This window comes from Vipera berus, assembly GCF_964194415.1.
Source record: "Vipera berus genome assembly, chromosome: 2".
In the NCBI taxonomy this organism is placed as follows: Eukaryota; Metazoa; Chordata; class Lepidosauria; order Squamata; family Viperidae; genus Vipera; species Vipera berus.
In genome coordinates, this window is record NC_138203.1 from 103,915,544 (window position 1) to 103,937,935 (window position 22,392).

At 39.5% G+C, this 22,392-nt stretch overlaps 1 protein-coding gene across 2 annotated transcripts in view; it reads right to left on the bottom strand.

Annotated features, from left to right (window-relative positions):
• The window catches only part of CLCN1 (chloride voltage-gated channel 1), a 55,663-nt gene extending 41,629 nt beyond the window's left edge, over positions 1-14,034 (bottom strand). For both annotated transcript variants that reach the window (XR_014025468.1, XM_081320329.1), the window contains exon 1: positions 13,710-14,034. Coding sequence is in view for 1 of the 2 variants with exons in the window: in XM_081320329.1 (XP_081176455.1) it covers positions 13,710-13,886 (177 nt within the window). In the remaining variant the exon portion in view is untranslated. The remainder of the gene's footprint in view (positions 1-13,709) is intronic.
• Positions 14,035-22,392: the final 8,358 nt, after the last annotated feature.

The window sequence follows — 22,392 nt, forward strand, 5'->3', positions numbered from 1 at the left end:
GCTGAGATTACAATATTGTAGACACCAACAACAGTATATGTGGTGCAACTTCTGTTGCTTCTATTTGTTTTGAACAAGTCTGAATCTTTCAGTTGCTATATTCTAGCTATGGACATCATCCTACCAGGTCTAAAAAATTAATATTTTAATTTATTTTAATTATTTATTAAATTTATATGCTGCCTATCTTATCTATAAGGTGATTATTTAGATCTAGATCAGATAAGAAGATAAGATAACTTTTTTTATTGAAAAGTTTTACAAAGTTTAAGAAACATATAAATTGAACCCCCCTCCCCATCACCCCTCCCCCCTTCCCTCCCCACCCCCCGACTTCCCAAAGCAGAATACAGGGTATTATGTATAACAATCTTATACAAACATATGCTAAATATCTATTAAAACATTAACAAACCTTCCACTCTTTAACTCCCTTATAACAAAACTATAATAACTATAATAACACATCTTTTTAATTGCTAAAGATTATTCATAAGCTATTTGAAACTTTTTATGGTCACTTTTTTCTGTGAACACACTGGCACACATTAAAAAATGAAATTCTGATGTCTGCCCACAAACAAAAATATATATTGTACATACAATATACAGTACATATGTATGCTATTAGTTAGATAATACATATGATATTAGTTAGATGTTTTTCCTTCATTCTATTTATTTCCCATACTATTTATTTTCTATACTAACAACACTCACACTTTCCATAGTGTAGATAGAAGATTTTATGTGAGCTCCTTACTTCTGGGTTTTGGTTCTAGTCCCAAACCAAATTTCAATGGAAAGCTCTTCCAATGAACCTTGCCATACTTTTGTGGTACACATTGTATCAGCTGTACATCAGCAGTCTGCCATCTTGACAACTCAGGTCATGGTCCTAGGAATCCCACCCGTCTCTTCAGTGCTATTTGCATAATGATAATTGACCACTAGAATTACTATTATTTCCATTTCCAAACTTCTTTCATTGAATGGAAGGAAGGATAAACCCTATTGTCTTCCCTCCGAAATTTTCAAAGTCTTTGCTGATGTGGTTGTAGCTGTTCTTCATAGTATAACCTGTTCCCTCATCTATCAGCAGGAAAGGATTATTGCCTGTTTTGGAAATTATGACATAGGACAACTCACTATTTGTATAGGGGTGTTTTTTTCAGAAAAGAATGAAATTCATATTAAAATATGCCAGTCATGTTTAGATGTGGAAGCAAGTGATAGGGTACCATACATTATGCAACATACGATACAGGCTGAAATATAGAACAATCAAATGCAATGTCTTTAAACAATCAAAAGTAGCATTTTTCCCCTTACCATAACACTTATATACATAAAACTCTTTGTGGGAAGAGAAGACATCAGCTTTTATATAGCAACAGATTTTGAGAAGGTTGGTGGAGAACATGGAATTCTAGTAGCTATGTCTTGAGTTTGAAAGTGAAGTCTGTTTTGGGAAACAGCGGGTTCGTAATGTGGGAGTGCTTCCTGAACCCCACCTGCCAATGGTTCAGCCGATGATAGCTATTGTGAGGAACATCTCCATGCAACTCCAGCAAATGGCAATCATTCCTCCAGCAACTCCAGCAAATGGCAATCATTCCATACTGCTAAGCTTGTAACCCGCCCTGAGTCTTCGGAGAAGGGCAGGATATAAATGGAATTAAAATAAAAAATAAATAAATAAAAATTCCTGAGACACTCAGACTTTGTAGCAGTTATCCAGGACTTGGTTACAGCATGTCTGGCCCATTTCCATGAACTTTATGTGTGGCTGCCCTTGAAAATTCTACAGAAATTACAGCTTCTACAAAACACAATGGCTAGGCTTTCTACTAATGTAAACTACAGAGACTACATGATTATTATATTGAAAACTCTGCTTTGACTGCCAGTTACCTACTGGATACAATTTAAGAGGTTGGTGTCACCCTTTAAATTAGTAAACAACTCAAAGCAGTCTTACTGCAGGCAGAGCTGCCTTTCCCACAAATCAGTCAGTCAATGACTTAATGGGAAGAATAAAGGAATCTTGGATCTATTATTCTGCAGGAAAGAAACCGCTGCAAAATGAAATGACCCATAGAAAATAAAGGGGGAAAGCTCCACAGTCCACCATTCCTCCATTGAAATTGCTCTTTTTGTGGATGCCTTATAATAAGGGGGGAGGGAAACTGAAATGTCTCTCAAACATAATTCAATTTATTTTGCAGCCACAAGTTGACTTACACCTTCAACTCCTTGGATGAAAGTGAGATTTTAACTGGTTGAAAAATCAATAAAAGCATTTCAATGTAGACTGGTTTTTCTTCGGAAAAAATAGTCCAGCTTCCTTCAACTCACAACCAACGGATTCAGCTCCAACTCTGTAATAATCAGTCTACCTCCTATGGCAGTGTGACTCAGCCTTGTCAGCATGGAGATGTGAGGAACTTCAACTCCCAGAATTCCCCAGTCAGTAGGTTGAAGTCCACATATCTTCAAGCTGCTAAAGTTGAGAAACAGCGCCTTAAATGAAATGAAATAAAAAGAGAGAAATAGGGCAACAGAGATGCCTTCTATAGGAAAAGAAGGCTTTGATGTCCTATCCGCACTTTCCTTTCATTTACCTTTTGCAGAGATAAGAAAAGATAAGATGCTTAGCACAGCTTGCAGCACAGGTGAAAATAGGAACCACATGAGGCTGTGGACCAGGTTGGAAAGTTGAAAAAAGACAATGGCAAGCTACTTCTATGTCATTCCACAAAGCAAAATGGATGGGTCAAGGTACCTGGTGGAGTCTCAACTCAAATCAAGGGAGACTGTATCTATTTTTTAGTCTTCCTTGAAGCAGCATCTTGGGTCAAGAATGTTCTACCCCACTTTACTGTTGTTGTTTTTTTAATAACAGATACAACTTGTGGCCAAGTAAATTTCTGTCTGGTGATATCTTTCTTCTCTCCATGAGGATTGGGGAATTTGTTTGAGAATACCCAGGCCTTGATCACATGCCCTTCAGTAATCCAGGATAGGTTACTGAATGCTCACTTGAAATTCATCTTCCTCTACTGATGCGTATCCCAAGATCTTAAGAATTCACACCTTCGACACATTGAAATCTTCTTGCTCCCTGGACACACATGCTCTCCAAGGCCCTAAGGAGGGAGGAGAATGGGCAATGCCTGGATCAGCAGAACAAGAAATGGCAGCCACAGCAGAAATAGCTGCTGTTGCTGCTGTTCCTGCAGAGAATCCCAGGGAGACCTGAGACTTTGTGTGCTGTCTGGCCCTTGAAGAATATTCTTAATCAAAATATGACATCTATGCTTTCCAATTGTGATTTTTAGAGATTTTTCTGCTTTTAATTTCATTGGTTTACTATTTCTTTTTATCTGAGCCAAAAAACGGTTATTTGTTTAGAATTATGCCACTTGTGAATGAATGTCAACTTCTTCTTGAGAATGTATCATGCACGAAAATAACTTCATATTTTGTTGTGACTCAATTATTTGTTTAGGGGAAAAAACATTATTAACAAGCATTCCCACCACCTCAGCTGAAGTTCTGTGGACATCTGTCCCATTCTGAATTATTTTTTCCTGACACCAGTCTTTATCAGTAACCACCAACCTACACCAAGAAGAGTGGAAACCTCTAGTAGAAATTCTAGGTCCTAATACTGCTCCAGAGTAGGACCTAATTAGTTACAAGCCCTTTGGGCCACTGACATCCAGCTAGGAATCTCAAATGCTGCAACTTGAGTTAATTTAATCTCTTTTATATTTAGGAACCTCACACATACAAATGACTATCAATTAGCATCAACAATGAACAAATTGAAATTGAGGGTTTCAATTCCTCAGAAAGAAAATGGAATCAAGATGTGATTGTCTAGTTCAAGAAATAACAAGGACCCCATTGAGCACTAGTTGTTATCAGACTATGTTTTTTGTATGAAACATCCAAGGTGCTGAAACTCATCACTTCCCCGACTGAGCCACCCTGAGATCATGCTTGTGGACACCTATAAGTAGAGAAAAAAATGCATTTCTGCTTCTAGTTCAACTCAACACAGTCTACTTCTGCTAGTCTATACATATTAGTTGTGTGTTACCATTTCACCTGCACAATGTAGAGTAAGAAATAATCTTGTCTTTGCATGTGTTCCATGTAATACCTACAATGTGTCCATTTAATCTGTTGCCCATGAAAATCTCTTCTCTGTGCTTCTCTTGAGCTAGTTATGGTTTATTGTTTTTATTGTGTTTAATGAATGACTTGGACATGCTGCCAAATTAATTACTAGGCAACACTTCAAGTGCCTGTCATTTTCATTTCCCTGAATGCCTCTGGGCAACAGCTGCCAAGAATCATCCATCAAGGAAGAAGCCCACATAAAAACCAGCTGGCCATTTATGAGTGTGAACACATCTGAAAATAAGTTCATTCCTTTCCATCTGAATACAGCTTACTTGAGCATTATATCCTGTGCATCAGTTGTGCCTCCTCTTAAAGGCTCCACAGAACTATTGCCTCAGATGTTCTTAATTAGGACTTCCTTGAGCCAAAGGCTGATGCTGCCAAGATCTGATGCCTACCAGGTGTGGTTGGGTATTCTGGCATTGTACCCCCAATAATCAAAAGGTGCCAGGATGGACAAAGCTGCCATAAAATATGAGCCTCTTTGAACGTATATGCCCATTAAAAAAAACATTCTGCATGCTGTAGTGAGTTTCTTTCACTGTTGAATTATTTTGATTTTAAAAAAAAACCCAATCCTTCCCTATAATTTTTCTTCTCTACTTTCAATAGTGTAGTTCATCTTTTTTTTATCCTAGGATTTGATCATTTAAAAAAAAATAGGTTCAAAGAACTTTAGAACATTCACAAACTAATACAATGCATCTCTTTCCCGTCCTGTTCAAACCAGGCTGGACGGTATCTCTTTACTCTCCTACCATCAGGTAGGAGATATAGGAGTATAGCCAGCTGCACCAACAGGCTGAAAAACAGCTTTTATCCGTGGGCTGTTAGGCTTTTGAACGGGAAATAATTTTTATAAACTTCATGCAGAATTGACTTGCGAGGCTGGTGTGTGGTGCAATTAGTTCACATGGTGTAGTAAGATGGAGGGTTTGTTGTCACTGTGAGTTGAGGGGTGGGAGCACGAAGGGAGGCTCAGCTAATCTCAATGAATACATGGTTGTACTTTGACAATAAAGGTTCATTCATTCAAAAACAGACATGAACAAAGTTTTAAAATGGAGAGTTGCATTCCTCAAAGCATGAAGGAAATAATTGACAGATGACACTAGAGCAGGGGTAGGCAACCTCGGCTCTTTTATGACTCATGGACTTCAACTCCCAGAATTCCTGAGCCAGCTATGCTGATGACAACAATGAGAACTGTTGTCCTGAAATTCAGAGCAGAACAAGGATGAAGTTGGCTTGTGCAAATGGAATGAGAGCATTTTTGTGTCTTTTTTATGCTTTGCTCAGACTGCAATAAGGCTGAAGTACCAAGTACTAACTATTGCTCTCTGTGGTTAGTCTTCTGAGAGCTGCTAGGAGATGTTGTAGTATCTTAGACTAGAGTGTCAATAGGAGAACACACCAATTGCAGCACCATTCTCCTTCTTTCCCCATTCTCCTGGTGATTGCAGGGGGTGGAAGAGTCATTAGCAGAGAGAACTGTGGGAAATTGTCATAGCAGGAGCACAGTTGAGTGTCCTGGCAAAGAGTGGCAAATCAGGAGTATTAACCCCAAGCCCTCAAGTTCTGCTATGAGGCCTCATTATGAGAGGGAGCATTCCTGGGAGAGATGAGCACAGAATACTAGGAATATATGCCAAAAGTATGCATTCCCAGCAGAGTCACTGAAGACATGAAGGAAGATACTGGAGGCAAATACTTTAATGACAATGGCAAAATGTATATACTATGTAGGAGAAAGCAATGTTAAACCACTCTTGTATTTTATCACAAGGACAGACAGTTATCATATTCTGGATGCAGGTTTCTTGAGAAGTCCATAGTTTTGGAAAATATAGAAGGAAAGAGAATAAGGGTAACCGGCAGCAAGGCGGATGGACTTAGTTATAATAGCAATGAATGCACCATAAAAAGATCTGAAGGGCTGTTGCCTAAGATTAGGTGTGGAAGATCTGAAGGATCGGATAGTGAATGGACTGTTCTGGAGAAGACTTAGCAATCTGGTCATTAATAGTCAACACTGATTTCATAGCACATAATACTGTAAATCATAAAAAATCTAACACTAATGCATTGAATTTTACAATATTAACTTTTAAAAAGAAATAATTAGGGAAAAGATGCATCTCACCAATCAGGCAAATCTATATTTCATTTACTTAAGGCTTAGGCTTGCTAGAAATTACTAGAGAAAACACAGGAGAGAACAAAAGCAATAACTCTTAACACAGAATACAGAATAACAGAGCTGGAAAGGCCTCGCAGGTCTTCTAGTCCAACCCCTGCTTAAGCAGAAGACCCTATACAATTCTGGACACATGGCTGTCCAATCTCTTCTTAAAAACCCCCAGTGATGGAGCACTGATAACTTTTGGAGGCGAGCCGTTCCACTAATTAATTGTTCTCACTAACAGGAAATTTCTCCTTAATTCTAGGTTAGATCTACCTTTGATAAGCTTCCATCAATTACTTCTTGTCTTGCCCTCAGGTGCTTTGGAGAATAGCTGACTCCCCTCCTCTCTGTGACAACCCCTCAAATATTGGAACACTGCTATCATGTCACCCCTAGTCCTACTCTTCATTAGACTAGACATAGCCGGTTCCCACAACCATTCATAAGTTTTAGTCTCCAGTTCCCTAATCACCTTTGTTGCTCTTCTCTGTACTCTTTCTAGAGTCTCAACATCTTTTTTGTATTGTGGTGGGCAAAACTGGAGGCAGTATTCCAAGTATGGTTTTACTAACACAGTGTAAAGCAGTACTAGCACTTCATGTGATCTTGATATTATCCCTCTTTTGATACAGCCTAGGACTGCGTTGGCTTTTTTGGAAGCTGAAGCTTACTGCAGGCTCAAACTTAAGTGACTCCTAGATCTCTCTCACAGTTACTGCTGTTAGATGGAAACAAATGTGAGCAGGGTGCTTTGGTCTTTGGATTCTTTGCAAGTATGTCATTCTTAGATACTAGGATGACCTTTCCTAACCATCGTTTCTGCCATATTAACACAATAAACAGATTTTCCCTGTGTCTCACCAGTCTCACTGTGAGTCTTCAAGCGAACTACTTCCTGATCTGCTCCATAGCACAGAAAACAGGGAGCCAAGAACTCAGTGGGAGACAATGCATTAGATTAGGGTCTTGGTGCCTATCTTCTAAACAATATTGCACCAGAAATGAAGACAACCTGCAAAACCTGCCAGTGAGAAAGTGAATAAATTTTCTTAAGATCCAATCGGTGCAGAAGGATGATCATCACCAGCGTGAACCTCAGCAGAAATTGGTCTGAATATGACAAGGAAATTGATGGAACATTGTTAGAATGTTCAGCCCACTGTCTGAATCAGATGAGAAAATCCGAAAGAGTGTAATCTCCCATATGAGATGAATGGATGTAAATTTATTTCTTTATTAAATTTCTATGCCACCCATCTTGCTAACACAGGGGTGTCAAACTCAATTTCATTGAGGGCCTCATCAGCATTGTGGTTGCCCTAAGGGGGCCGGGTGGGTATGGCAAGGGTGGGCGTGGCCTACTGGGTGGGCATGGCTAAAGTGCGTATGGCCTACTGGGTGGGCATGGCCAGCTCTACATCGTTCGCATCAAGGGTGCCTATGGGGTCCTGGGCAGGAGTGGGACAGATCTGAGGGTCTCTGGCAGAAGGAGGGTCTCTGGGCCAGGGCCAAGGCAGTGGGGGCCGTTCCCTCACTGTTTCCAGGATGGCTTCGCGGCCTGCATGAAACCACTTCATGGGCCGGATCCGGCCCCCGGGCCTTGTGTTTGACATGTCTGTGCTAACACATGCCTCTGAGCCATTCAAGATTTTAAAAAATGACACAGAAATCTCCTGCCTTCCCCCCCCCCCCAAATTAGCATCTTGGAGGTTCTCAACACTTGTCTTAAAATGGCAATTAAGATCAGAAATTCTGTCACTATGCAATGTGGTTGTTAAGTGAGTCACACCCAATTTTACAACCTTTTTTGTCACAATGTTTTTTAAAAAAACAAATTTCTGTGGTCATTAAACAAATTGCATCATTGTTGAGTAAGTTTGGCTTGTCCATGGAAGTTGCAGATAGTGATCGTGTAACCCTGGGATGCTGCAACCATCACTGCCCCTGACCTTCGTTCATTCCGCCGGGACCTGAAGACCTGGCTCTTTGAGCTTTCCGGCCAGGACTGAGAATTTTTAATTTTAATTTATTTTAATTGGGTTTTAATTGGAGTTTAACAGGGGTTTTATACTTTATTCAAGAACTAAATTTAATTATTTTAACTGTTCTTAACTTTTGTAATTTGTATTGTTATTTTAAATACCTTGTGAACCGCCCTGAGTCCTACGGGAGAAGGGCGGTATATAAGTCCAATAAACATAAACATATACATAAACAAATACATGTTGTTGCGAAGCGCCCAAATTTTGATCACGTGACGACAACGATGCTGCAATAGCTATAAGTATGAGGAAAAGTCAGAAGTCACTTTTTTCAGCCTAGTTGTAATTTTGAGTAATCATTAAATGAATGGTCATAAATCAAGAAGACTACCTGTACTGGAAGGAAGAGTGTTAGAATCTGGATGGTTAGTATCTACTTTATTCCATAAACCCAACACAAGAAAAGCATTGAGAATTGAATAATCTGCTCCCAGATCTGGAATAAAATACAGTTTCCCCTTGAAACCACAACAACTCTTTCTCCCTAGCTGGGCCACTATATTTTTTAAATACATTTCCTTTGTGGTCAATGTTAATGTTATCCATTTAAACCATATGGGGTTAAATAGCTTTTTGGAACATCTGTTATATTTGTTTATGATTGCATATTGACATCTACAGTAAATCTTGCAAAATACAAGTATTCCTTCTACTCCCTCCCCACAAACCTTTTAATTCAGCCCCCAAAGCAGAGGACACAGAAAGTCATCATTAGGGTAGCTCTTTCCTCTCCAAGCAGGCTCTAACACCAACAAACCTGAAAGAGGACTTTTCCAGTATGTTGCTGTGCCAAGAGGCAGGCGTAGGGCCAAACAAGCCCTGAAAAATTGCTGGAGAGCAGCTGGGGAGCCCAACATGAAAAGGAAGATTAAAGAAGCTGGCTAAATGATGACTAAGAAGCAATTTGATACCGCTTCAGATATCTGAAGGGTGTAAACATCGACTAGGGAGAAGCCACACTGTTGAGCAAAATAAATTGAAAACATGACAAAAGCAAGCCTTCATCCTTCATTATGGAAACAGAACTGCAAAAGAGAGCTATATCAGAAGAAATCCCATGAGTCTAGTCTTGGCTACAATTAATGATGATCTTACAAGCAGGAGCCTTGCTGGACCCTTAAAATATTTGGGGATTGAGTCCATCTTGCAATTCAGAGTTTGTTTTCTGCAAGAGAGTTAAAAACTGGAGAATCCTAATAAATCACATCATTTTTTTAATCCAATTCTACATTTATTAAATTAATGCTCACCACATCCTATATCATTCCAAAGAAGTGATTCCTTTTAGTTAGCTCACCAATAGATGATTCACCCAAATCTGTTTCAAATCATACTTGGAGGAAATTAAAAGAAACAAAAAAACAAATTGAAGGAATAAAAACCATGACAAAGTGGAAAGGTAAGGAAGAGGTTGTAGGATAAGGGGGTAAAGAAGATACCTGAGCCAAAGCACGCTGAGATGATCAAATGCAGATGGTTGCATGCAGGACCTTGGTGCTTTGGGCAGGTTAAAAAACAGCGCATAAAGGTCACATACCTCTCTCACATTGTTTGTCCTGCATGAACTGGCACCAAGCTACACTCCTTTTGAAAATGAAGGCTCTCTGAAATGTCTCTCCACATGTTTTAAACACACGCGTGCACACATCAAACACTCAAGCCTCCCCACCACCTTACAATAATGAATTCAATATGAATCATAACCTAGGGCAGAAAAATAAGAAGAGCTGAACATAGAATTTTTAGCCAGAGGTTGTGCCCTGTTGCCTGGTAAGCTTGTCACTGATACTATTAGCCGTTCACATATCTTAAGTCCATCTGAAACAAGATTTGGTGTTCTCACAAATACATTTGGACCAGGCCATTTAGGCAAAGAGCAAGTCTGTGCTGGTTGTATGTGCCTATTGTATTGTTATGATTTTTTTTTAAAAAAAGTAAGAGTTAAGAAAGCTATGAAAGGGAAGAGAAAAAAGGGGAGAAGGGGGCATAGGCCCCGTTTACCTATCCCCAGTGCTTTTTTTGTAAAAGAAAAAGGTGCCGGAACTCACACATGTCATACAACCCGCCTTGCCTACCCTTCAAGCTTCCATCCAAAAAAGGTGCTGGAACTCCGTTCTGAGCGTTCTATGACAAAAATATCCCTAATCAGTCCTATGTGGTCAGCTCATCAGCAATTTTGTTTTCTATCCTAAACCTAAGCTTCTCACTTCTTGCAAAACTTCCACTGGAATCTCTTAGTCATGAGTTGCACTGAGTTTCTTGGTATTTCTGTCCTGGGTTCCCCCCATTTTTTAATCAAACCATCGCTCTTGTATTGCTTATTTTACCCTAGCAATACGTAGTGTTCTGTGACTTTAATCTCAAAATTCAAATAGGCAAGTTTCTTATATCCATAAATATGACATCAAAACTAAAAGCAAAGTGTATGACTAATGTCACACTGCCTTCTACCCTGTTGCTCCTACTGTTCTCCTCACCATATTTCAGCTCTTTTAGCTTTACTTCACCCTCACTCTGGACCTTGCATCTCCAGTTTTAGTAGTTGGAGCACTTGAGGTAAACAGAGCATTGACCATTTTAGATGTCCATGTACAATAGGAACCAGCAACTTCATTTTAAACTCTTTCTCTCTGAACAATATGGAATTAAATTGTATGAATAGTCATCTTAAAACTAACCTAGTTTGATATTAGTGCTTTCTCTGGTTGCTTGAATCTCCCCCACTGCAGCTAAAGTTGCTACTTCCTCAGCAGCAGTCCATTGGCCATGTTTGCTCATAGGATTGTGGGGATTATGACATAAAGCCACATGGCAAGTTAGACTAAACATATGGCAGTATTGTATGTGAGACTCTCCCATTCATGATTTTAATGGTTTTTAATGTTTTTAAGGCTCTATTGTTTGTTTTGCTTCAATTGCCCAATCTGTGAAATAGATGACAATATATAAATGAACTATGCCAGACATTACAAAGAGGCAAATCAGTGTAAATAATCACATGAGCCCAAGGGACCATGGGTTCTTCTATCATGGTTCTGAGGAAGATAGAAAAGACTTGGGTATCAACATAGTGCCTTACATCAACCAGTCAAGAGGAAGAATTGATCCCTTTCAACTAGGTGAGAAAAGGTAAACTTGTAAATATCAACTATGGTCCCTAGGGTCCATGGCTTAATTTGCATTATTTATGGAGTGTCAAAAATCAGTGCACACACACACAGGAAAACCCTAGAAAGATGGCTGAGGCGAGTGAAGAGGAAACATTTCACTAATAATTGTCCATTGTCAGGATTTCTCAATATCATTTCATGTCCCTGTCCTTGCAAGGAGTCCAACATTGTTTGCCAAGACATATAGTCAAAGAAATGTATGTGTTGAACATTAACAATTCCCCAGATTATGCAGATATTGGCCCTGATTTATAAATACAAATAAGTATTTACAAAGGTTATTTTAATCCATAATGTCCTTTTCGCACAATACACTAATTCTCACAATACACTCAGAACATGAGGCTTAACCACAGAATGATTCTTGCCCAAATATACTCAAGGCCAGAAGTCTAAAATACTATATCCCTGATCAAGTTTTTACCAGCATTGCATTCCCTTTTTAACATCTCCATGAAAATCATTGCAAAAATCAAGCTTTCAGTATGGATCATGTCGTTGCAAGGGACAGTGCGTTGATTTTGAAAATCTGAAACAAAGCCCAAGTCTTCTCTTGCCTTTTGGATGGCTGCTTTTAGCCAGTCTGTTTTAGGATTATTGTAATAGAAGTGTTCTTAATCTAGACTTTTCCAGCTATATCAGATCTGCTCTCATAATTTCTGATTGCTATGGCCAACTACACTCTTTGGAGAATTGTCCAAAGCTTTCCAAGAGTACAGGTAGTCCTTGACTTACATCCATTAATTTAGCGAACATTTGAAGTTAAAACAGCACTAGAAAAAGTGACTTGCAATGGGTACTCACACTTACAACCATCACAGCAACCCCACAGTCATGTGTTCAAAATTTAGGTGCTTGACAATTGCCACATATTTATAAAGGTTGCAGTGTCATGGGGTCATGTAATCACCATTTGCGATTTTCCCAGCTGGCTTCCAACAAATAACATCAAGGGTGGAAGCCAGATTCGCTTAACAACCATGTTATTAACAACGACAAGTGATTTGCTTAACAACCATGGCAATAAATTGTCATAAAATTGGGGGTGACTCACTTAACAACTGCCTTCCTTAACAACAGAAATTCTGTTGTAGTCATAAGTCAAGGACTATCAGCTTTGGAGAGGCTACTGTAATAGTGAAACAATACTCTGCATGCAAGGACAAATAGACAGAAAGATATAACAAATGAAACAAAATCTTCAGGTATAAAATATACGCATCCATGCAGCTTCTAGGATATATCTGAAATATGATAACATTATGTGTAATATAGAACTTCTTTAAAGGCATTAAAATCCTGCCTTTTCCCTCTGTACTACACAGAGGCCTCTGACTTTCTGTATCACAGGGGGAAAAGAATCATTCTCTTTGCTCTCTAATTCTTAAAACCTCCAGGGAGGATATTTCAACCACAATGCATATTAAAGCATTTCCCAAAGCATAATACACTGGTACCATCAAGATTATAGAACATTTATTCAGAGTTCAATACAGGATATGCATCATCCTAAATACTTTTTTAATGCTAGTCATACCAGGTAGGACCCAGATTGTTGGGGGCAATTAAGCTGACTTTGTAATAATGCCGCTTGGGGTGTGTGTGAAAGCCCTAATAAGCAGGCATATACATAGAATGAAGGCTACTGCTAAGCTTGTAAGCCGCCCTGAGTCTTCGGAGAAGGGCGGGATATAAATGGAATAAAAAGAATAAAAAAAGGTAAGTGTGAATTAACGTGGTCTGAATTAGATATTGAAGTTTCTTTCTATATTATCCTCATGGCACTATATATATATATATATATAGCTCAAAAAAATAAAGGGAACACTTAAACAACACAATGTACTGTATTTAATAGTAGGATGTCTTATCTTGTGTTCCCTTTATTTTTTTGAGCAGTACATATACATATACATATACATATACATATACATATACATATACATATACATATACATATACATATACATATACATATACATATACATATACATATACATATACATATACATATACATATACATATACATATTAATACCTTACTTTGAACTCTTCACTGATATGGAATTAAGCAATCTGATCCAGAATACCTTCCATACTCCCCATATTCCACTCTACCTGGATATGATTGAGGGCCTTCTCCTGGTAGTGCGTATCATCTCCAGTCCCACTATCCTCAGATGGGATCCCATAACTGGTGCAATTGTCATAATGGATGTAGTCATACTGGGGGGCACCACCCCACAGCGTAGTATCCTTCAGGGTCTTAACCTTCTTGAGCTCTGAATGCTCCATAGCTCAACTTTTGCTGAGGTGGACCAAGGACACTGCAGAAGAAACTCCAAGACCCCCTAGCTGATCAGCCCAAGGCATGTCTCCCCCTCTTGGCCCTCCTCTCCTTCCCTATTTCTTACGTCTTTCTCACTTTCTTTTCTTCCTGTCCCCAAAGGCGTCTGGGGCAGTGATTGCAAGGTTTAATTATATTTATAGCAGCCTCCTTCTGTCACATGACTCCTCCAAAGCCACATCTGATCTGAGCAAGAGGCATTAACTTGGTCGGGATTGAATATCAGGTGTGACAGGAGGGAACCCTGAAGGAATGGGTGGGGGGGGAGGAGAAGACAAGAGTCAGGGAAGGAGTCAGCACGGTGGAACTCAAATGTGCCAAGCTTTATATTCATGTCAGAGGTCTTTCTGCTCTTGATGCACGTAAGCCTACATAGCATACTTGGAATTGACTAATGGCTTCCTTGGCAATTCTCTACCTCAGCATCCTTGTCTGAAGGCAGCAACTATTGAAACCTAAGTAATAACACAGTGCAAGACTACAGGAATTATTCCCTCTTCACATACATCCCAAACTCTGCCACCTAAAGCACTCCCTACTTTTAAATACTCCAAATTTAAGCATATTCTCTTTAAATCCCTGCCCTGGGTTGCTTACTCCAGCTGTAATACTGGCAGCAGAAGCTTGTAGCAATTACTTCCAAAGCCCATGTAGCATTCTTTCCCCTCACATCCCGATAAATCCCAGACAGCCACTGATGCTTTTTTGAGAATTTTCAAATAATTCTATTCTGACTGGGTCCCTTTTATGTGGAGACGTCTTCTGACTCCTCTCAAATTCTTGCTCCAGATGCCTTCCTCAAAAAAAGTATCTTTTCTGTAAAAATTTGGGCACACATCTCCAGCCACCCATCTCTTCTATAACTAAGCCTATGTATAAAATGAATACTTCATTTTTCCAGCTTTAGTTCCAGATCCTTTCCCTCCTCCTATTGTCTTCTCAAGCCAAGCTCCTTCAAGGCATTTGGAAGGCACTATAGACCTTCACAGCAAATCATACACATCAGGGATGCAGACATGTTCTTGAACAAAATGAATATTTTATTTAAATGAACTTTCTGTTTTCTGCAGTGATCATGAAATTGTCTCTGAGAAGCTGAAAGCAAGATATGAATGCAAGTGGCCTATATTGATTTATTTATTCTGCAATTTGCTTCACAGGTACAATACCTTCTGCCCATGAAGGTTCTGTTTAATTGTTGCCAATGTAGACATCTATCTTTCATTCATTTATCTAACACTTCTTTTTTAAAAAAATAATAATGTAGCAACTATTATCTTTCCTTGCAGCAGTGGATTTTGTTAGTTCAGTATGTGCTATATAGTTTCTTTTGCTTGTCCTGAATCAACTGCATTTTAATCCTATTTTATTTATACAGTCATTTGTATGCTGCCTACTCCGGAGGTCCTAGGAGCTTGCAATTATAAAAGCAAGAAGAAATAGACAACCACAATGTATCACTTTCTTCTCCTACTGCCAGCTGTCTGAATTCAAAATAAGAAAAATGCCTGTCCTTCCACATCTGCCAGAAGATATTATTTTGCCAGTATTTTAGACAGTTTTAAATACACATAGAGAATAATTTTGTATTCTGAACAAGAATGTTCTTGAATCATATTGGTCTGAAACGAACAAAAGAAGAGCATCATTTCTCCATTTGTGAATCTTGAAGACACCATACTGGGTCTTCTGCATGCCCAATTCAGTACACGTACTCTTAGCAACGAACAACAATCTCCCCACTCCTCCTTCCAAAATAATGATGATAATAATAATAATAATAATAATAATAATAATAATAATAATAATAACAACAACAACAACAACAACAACAACAACAATGTTGGAAGTGACCTTGGAGGTCATCTAGTCCAACCCCCTGCTCAGGCAGGAAACCCTATACTATTTCAGACAAATGGCTGTCCAATATACTTTAAGAAATGTTGCATCAAAAGTTGTTGTTTTTTTAATGGAAAATTTGCCATTGCTGAAGTTAAGAAAATAAGCCATCTTTTCACAAATCTTTGCATCCATTGTTTTTCTGACTTTTTGCTGCTTCGGCATTCTTTTTCCTTCGCTTGAAAGAGTATCTTCATTATACGGTCCTAGCCAATTCAGAGATTATTTAATCAATATACTAAGCTAGCATAACCAATCAGTTATAACTATGAAATGACATCTCTGGGGGCAACTTAAGTCTTCTTGCCATCTTGACTTTCCATGTGTATTTATGTGAATTGCCAAAAGTCCCCCAATTGCCAGACAAGATGGACAAAGTTCCCAGTGTTTTGCCTCTGCACCAGGATGTAGTATAGGTAGCCTTTAACTCACAACCACAATTGAGTCCAAAATTTCTGTTGCTGAGCGAGCAAGTTGTTAAGTGAGTTTTGCCCCATTTTATGACCTTTCTTGCCACAATTGTTAAGTGCAGTAATTAAATCAATAACACAGTTATTAAGTAAATCTAGCTTCCTTGTTGACTTTTCTTGTCAGAAGGCTGCAAAAGGTGTTCACATGTCCATGGGACACTGCAATAGTCATAAATACATGCCAAATGCCAAAAGTCTGAATTTTGTTCAAGTGATCGTGGGGATGCTACAGTGGTCGTAAGTTTAAACATGGTCATAAGTCACTTTTTTCTGTTGTAACTGCAAACAGACACTAAACAAATGGTCAGCAGTCAAGGACTACCTGTATAGCATCAGTATCATTCTAATTCAACTATAATCCCATTAAATGATAAAGTCAGAGCAAAATGTGGACAAGAATGAATCTGAGCAAGAACATCAATCAGTTTTCACATGAAATTAATGTGAAAGAAAACATCTACATTCAGTTGCATTTTTGGATACAGATGTGGGCAGTTCTGTATTATTTCATTAACAGAGATAAGCCACTAAATGTGCATTCCAATATCCCCATGCTTCACAGGCATCTGTAAGATTTTTCCATGACTTTCAAAAATGTTGCTGGTTAAAATAGAAAAAGCAGGGCATAGCAGAATGTCTAAGGGTTGAACTTCATTACTACCGTATTTGGATAGCACATCACTAGAAAATCCCTAGATTACAAATTAAAGTAGGACATTGTCCTTTGCTCCCCCCCCAAAAAAAATCCTGGGAGCCAGCATTTCTATGTTTATTATTGCCAAGAAATAAAATGGCTATACTCACCAAGAGTTTAGCCCAATAGGAAGGTATACTTTACCTTTGAAATAATTACTTTTTTCTCCTTTGTACCTACAATGGTACCTTGGTATTCATCGTTAATTGGTTCTAGGATGTATGATGAGTATCAAAAATTATGAGTAACAAATAAATGTTTCCCATAAGGATTAAGGCAGCCGACACTGATTTCTAGCTTGTGCATTGAGTACCAAATAAACAATGAATACCAGGACAAAATTTTCACATCAAAATGCGTTGAGTAACAAATTCGATGAGTTTCAAAGCAATTGAGTACCAGGGTCCTGCTGTAACTCTATACTGAGCTCACTTGATTTCCTGCATCAACTCAGTTCATCACATCTATTCCTAAGACTACTTCTTGGAATTAATACATCCATATAACTGAATTAAACTTGTATTTGTAGATTAAAATACTTAATACTTAAAATGTTCCTGGCTGGTAATGTAAATGATTTTATAAGCATTAATTGGAGTGTATGGGAACACCTCATTTCACAAAGCTAACTGAAAAATGCTTTTTCATTGTGCTCCGTAATACAGAGTTGTAAATAACCAGCATTAACATATACAAAATTTCAAATAAATGAAAGCAACCAATTATGTAACGCCACCATCCATCTATACAGAATATGATACAACACAGAATTAGAGTATTTCGCTCCCAATGTTTGTATTTCTTTTATAATAAAGGATTTATTTACCTATCAAATTTACATGTCTAGCTATCTGACAAAAATGGCTCTGGATGGCAGACAAGAAGGATATAAAACAATAAATGTATTTACAAAAAAAGTCATTATTAAAAAGATTTTTTAAAAAATCATGTAAGAGATCAGATATTAATAGGCATAATGGAGCCATATATTCTGTACTATAATTATAATTTTCCCATTCTTCTTTCCAAAGGATATTTGTAATAGTTATAGAAATTAAACAATGGTTTTAGTAATTCCCATGGTTATGAGTGACATTCACCATTACATTGCATTCTGTATCCTGTTTTTTGAATTGTGAGCCTCCCTCCTCTCAGGTTTTAGTTTCCAATGAAAATATGTCTCATTTTCAGAGACATTTAAAACTCATCAGTGTATGAAAATGGCAGAGGTGGTGGCTTCTGGATACCCTTTTAAGCACAAAACAGGAATAGTCAAAATCTCTCATTCAGAGGGAAATGCTACAAATGTTCTCCTTTTTACATTTTTCTAGAAAGCAAAGGTCTTTGAATTATATGACATTAAACTTAAGCTTTGTATCTGATATGGGGTATTATACATTTTTGGCAAATAAATTGTTAAAAGACTTCCACATAATCTCGAAAGCTGAGTAAACCAAGCTCCTCTAGTTACAGAACATAGGATACTTGGCAACTTCTCTCAAGCTAGGGAATGGAGTTTATATCAAACTAATGGTAATCAGGAAATTCTTATTGTCCTCTCTCTCTCTTTATATATGGGGAAAACTTTGAGAAGAAAGATAATGGAAGGGATGTTGAAGCTCACCTGACATGGAAGTGTCCTGCTGCCACTCATATTTCACCTAATGTATTGATTCCTTCAGTTCTGCTCTCCCTTCTTCTACCTGTTTCCCCAGATGACAATGGCCCTGCTGACCTAATATAGTTGTTGCTTCTTACCTCCACCCCCATCCCCATGTGCTTCACCATTATGTGAACACCATGAGATTACCTTTGCAATCCCAGGTTCAGAGGGGACGGGAAAATATATCTATTGACCTTGAGTGTCAGTGCTGGTCTCATATCTTGTGCCAAATGGGAGATTTATCACCTCATATCACAGAACTATCTATCACTGGAGGAAGGATTAATTCTTTGTGTCCTCCACCCCACCCCTGCACCTCTTAGCAAAGGTTTTCTGTTCTAATCTAGATACTGGAACAATGAAAGTTCTGATTTCCCAGCCAAGAGCTACCCAAAGCAGCCTTGTCCAGGTTAGTGTCCTTCAGATGTGACAGGCCAGAAACTCTCAAAAGCACACTTAACTTACTTCAAAAGTTGCTACTCTACTCTCAATAACCCTGACATTTTGGGCAAAGCCAGCATTCGTACAACTCTTGATGTTTACACACAAATTTTTCCAGAGCCAGTGACAGTTGGTGTATTGTGGGATCGCTTGATGATGGTCAAGTGGAAAGCTAAACACAAGGTTATATCCAGGTATGATAGAGGGAGAAGGAGGTGATAACCAGGACAGAAGTTTTTAAAAAATAGAGTTTTTATTTGGGTGAGAAATAGGAAGAATAAGAAAAACAATGCTTTAATTTTATTGTTTGATAAGGAAAACTAGTGTTTTATAGATAAGGCACAAAGGCGTGGGATATATTATCAAGAATGAAGTCTGTAAAGGAAAATACTTCTTTAAATTAGTTGTGGGAGACACTACAAGGACTGGAAGGGCTGTCAATGAGAAAAAAATTGAGAAAAAAATCAGAAATCTGGAATATCCACAGGGAAGAAGAAATTTAGAGAAATTACTGAGGAAATGTCTAATCTGCAAAGTAGAAAACTAGAATAAAAGATGGCAGATGGGAATAAGTAAATAAGAGAGGTAGAAATACATTTTGTAGAAAAAGAGGTCCAGAGAAAAATAGAAAAAATATTACTGAATACAGAAACAGATGGTGTTAGCAAATGGTTTTTGGATATTTATGCAGGCTGATATTATGCACATCCAAATGGTTTTCATGCACTAAAAGACAAAGTGTATTATTCCTAATGACAAATGATAGAGAATATATTAAAAGGTAAATAATAGACGAATAAATGAATAACAGAGAATCATAGAATAATAAAGTTGGAAGAGACTATTTCAGGTATTGAATCCAATGCCTGTTCAGCATGGGAATCCAAATGAAAGTATCCCTGATGGACAACTAACTAGTCTCTGCTTGAATACACCCAATAAACAGCTGCCCCCAACTTTTTGGGCATCAGGGACCGGTTCCACGGAGAGAGGTTTTTCTGTGGACCGGAGGGGGCACAGTTTAGTGTGCTGCTTGCATCTCTCAGGTGGGACTTTGCTTGTTTCTGCGGCCCGGTTTCTGGCATGCCAGTCCACATACCGAGGGTTGGGGACCCCTGCAATAAAGGGAGCCTACCTTTATGGGCAATTAGTTCCACTCTTAAATTGCCCTAGCCCTTGGGAAGTTTTCTGCAATTTATGAATCTACACTGCTTTAATGCTTTCCCATTATTTGGTATCCTGTATTCTGGATCAAAAAGAGAATATATCTTGTCCTGCTATATGACATCTTTTCAGGTAGATCATAGAACAATAATAATATAATAGGGTTGGAAGGGACCTGAAGGTCTTTTAGTCCAACCCCTTGCTCAAGCAGGCGACCCTATACCATTATGGAAAATGCTCCTCCAATCTCTTCTTGAAAACTTCCAATGATAAGAGCGCCCACAACTTCCAGATCTACTGTGAGGGAGACCTTGGAGTCCTAGTGGAGGATCACTTGATCATGAGCCAGCAGGGTGCAGCAGCAGCCAAAAAAAGCTAATACAATCCTGGGTTGTATAAACAGAGACATAGAATCAAGATCACGCAAAGTATTAGTAACGCTTTATAAAACCCTAGTGAGACCACACCTGGAATACTGCAACCAGTTTTGGTCACCATACTACAAGAAAGATGTTGAGGCCCTGGGAAAAGTTCAGAGAACAGCAACTAAGATGATCCAAGGCCTGGAGACTAAAACATATGAAGAATGGCTGCAGGACTTGGGTTTGGCTAAAGAAAAGAAGAAATAAAGGTGACATGATAGCAGTATTCCAGTATTTGAGAGGCTGCCACAAAGAAGAGAGGTTCAAATTATTTTCCAAAGCACCAGAGGGCAGGACAAGAAACAATGGTTGGACACTGACCAAAGAAAGAGAGAAGCAACCTGGAATTAAGGAGAAAGTTCCTGACAGTGACGACAATTATTTATTTATTTATTTATTTATTAGTTTTTATAAACCGCCCTTCTCCCGAGGGACTCGGGGCGGTGTACAGAGGAAGGAAGGTATACAGATCGAACAATAAAAATAATAAGAAGCACTAATGAACACAAACTGGGACCCCAATTAACGCTATCATGCCAGGCCAGCCTGCTGAAACAGGAAAGTTTTTAAGTCGCGACGGAAGGTACGGAGGTCAGGGGCCATCCGGATTTCTGTTGGTAAGGTGTTCCAGAGGGCTGGCGCACCCACTGAGAATGCCCTCCCCCTGGGGGCCACCAGCCGACATTCCTTGAGCGGTGGCACCCTGAGGAGGCCCTCTCTGTGGGAGCGCACAGGACGGTGGGGTGCTGACATCGGCAGAAGGTGCTCCCGAAGGTAGTCCGGACCCATGCCATGTAGGGCTTTGTAAGTCATCGTTAGCACCTTGAACTTCACACGGAAGGCAGCCGGAAGCCAGTGCAGCGCACGGAGGAGAGGTGTGATATGGGAGTATCGGGAGGCTCCCAAGAGTGTCCGTGCCGCCGCACTTTGCACCAGTTGAAGCTTCCGAGTGGATCTCAAGGGCAGCCCCATGTAGAGAGCGTTACAATAGTCTAGGCGAGATGTCACAAGGGCATGGGTGACTGTACGTAAGGAATCCAGGTCCAGATAAGGCCGTAGTTGGCGAATTAGTCGAACCCGGGAGAAGGCCCCCTTGGTCACAGCTCCAATGTGGTCTTCCAGGGAGAGCTGCGAGTCTAGGAGGACACCCAGGTTGCGGGCCCTATCAACAGGGGGAAGTAACTTGTCCCCAATGTTAAGCAGTGGGACGTTCTGAATCTCCTGGTTTCCCGGTACGTACAGCCATTCAGTCTTGTCCGGGTTCAGTTGAAGCCTGTTTCTCCCCATCCATTCCCGGACCGCTTTCAGGCAGCGGGACATCACGTCTAGGGCATCACTGATATTGTTTGGAGTTGAGATAAAAAGCTGGGTGTCATCAGCATACTGATGGTACCCTACTCCAAAACTGCGAATGATCTCACCCAGCGGTTTCATGTAGATGTTGAACAGGAGAGGCGAGAGGACCGACCCCTGAGGGACTCCGCAAGCGAGAGGCCTCGGGGTCGACCTCTGTCCCCCTGTCAGCACCGACTGCGAGCGACCCTGGAGAAAGGAGGAGAACCAACGCAGAACCGTGCCTCCCACTCCCAGTCCCCTGAGGCGTCGCAGCAAGATACCATGGTCGATGGTATCGAAAGCCGCCGAGAGGTCTAATAAGACTAGGACAGAGGAATGGCCCCTGTCCCGGGCTCTCCAGAGATC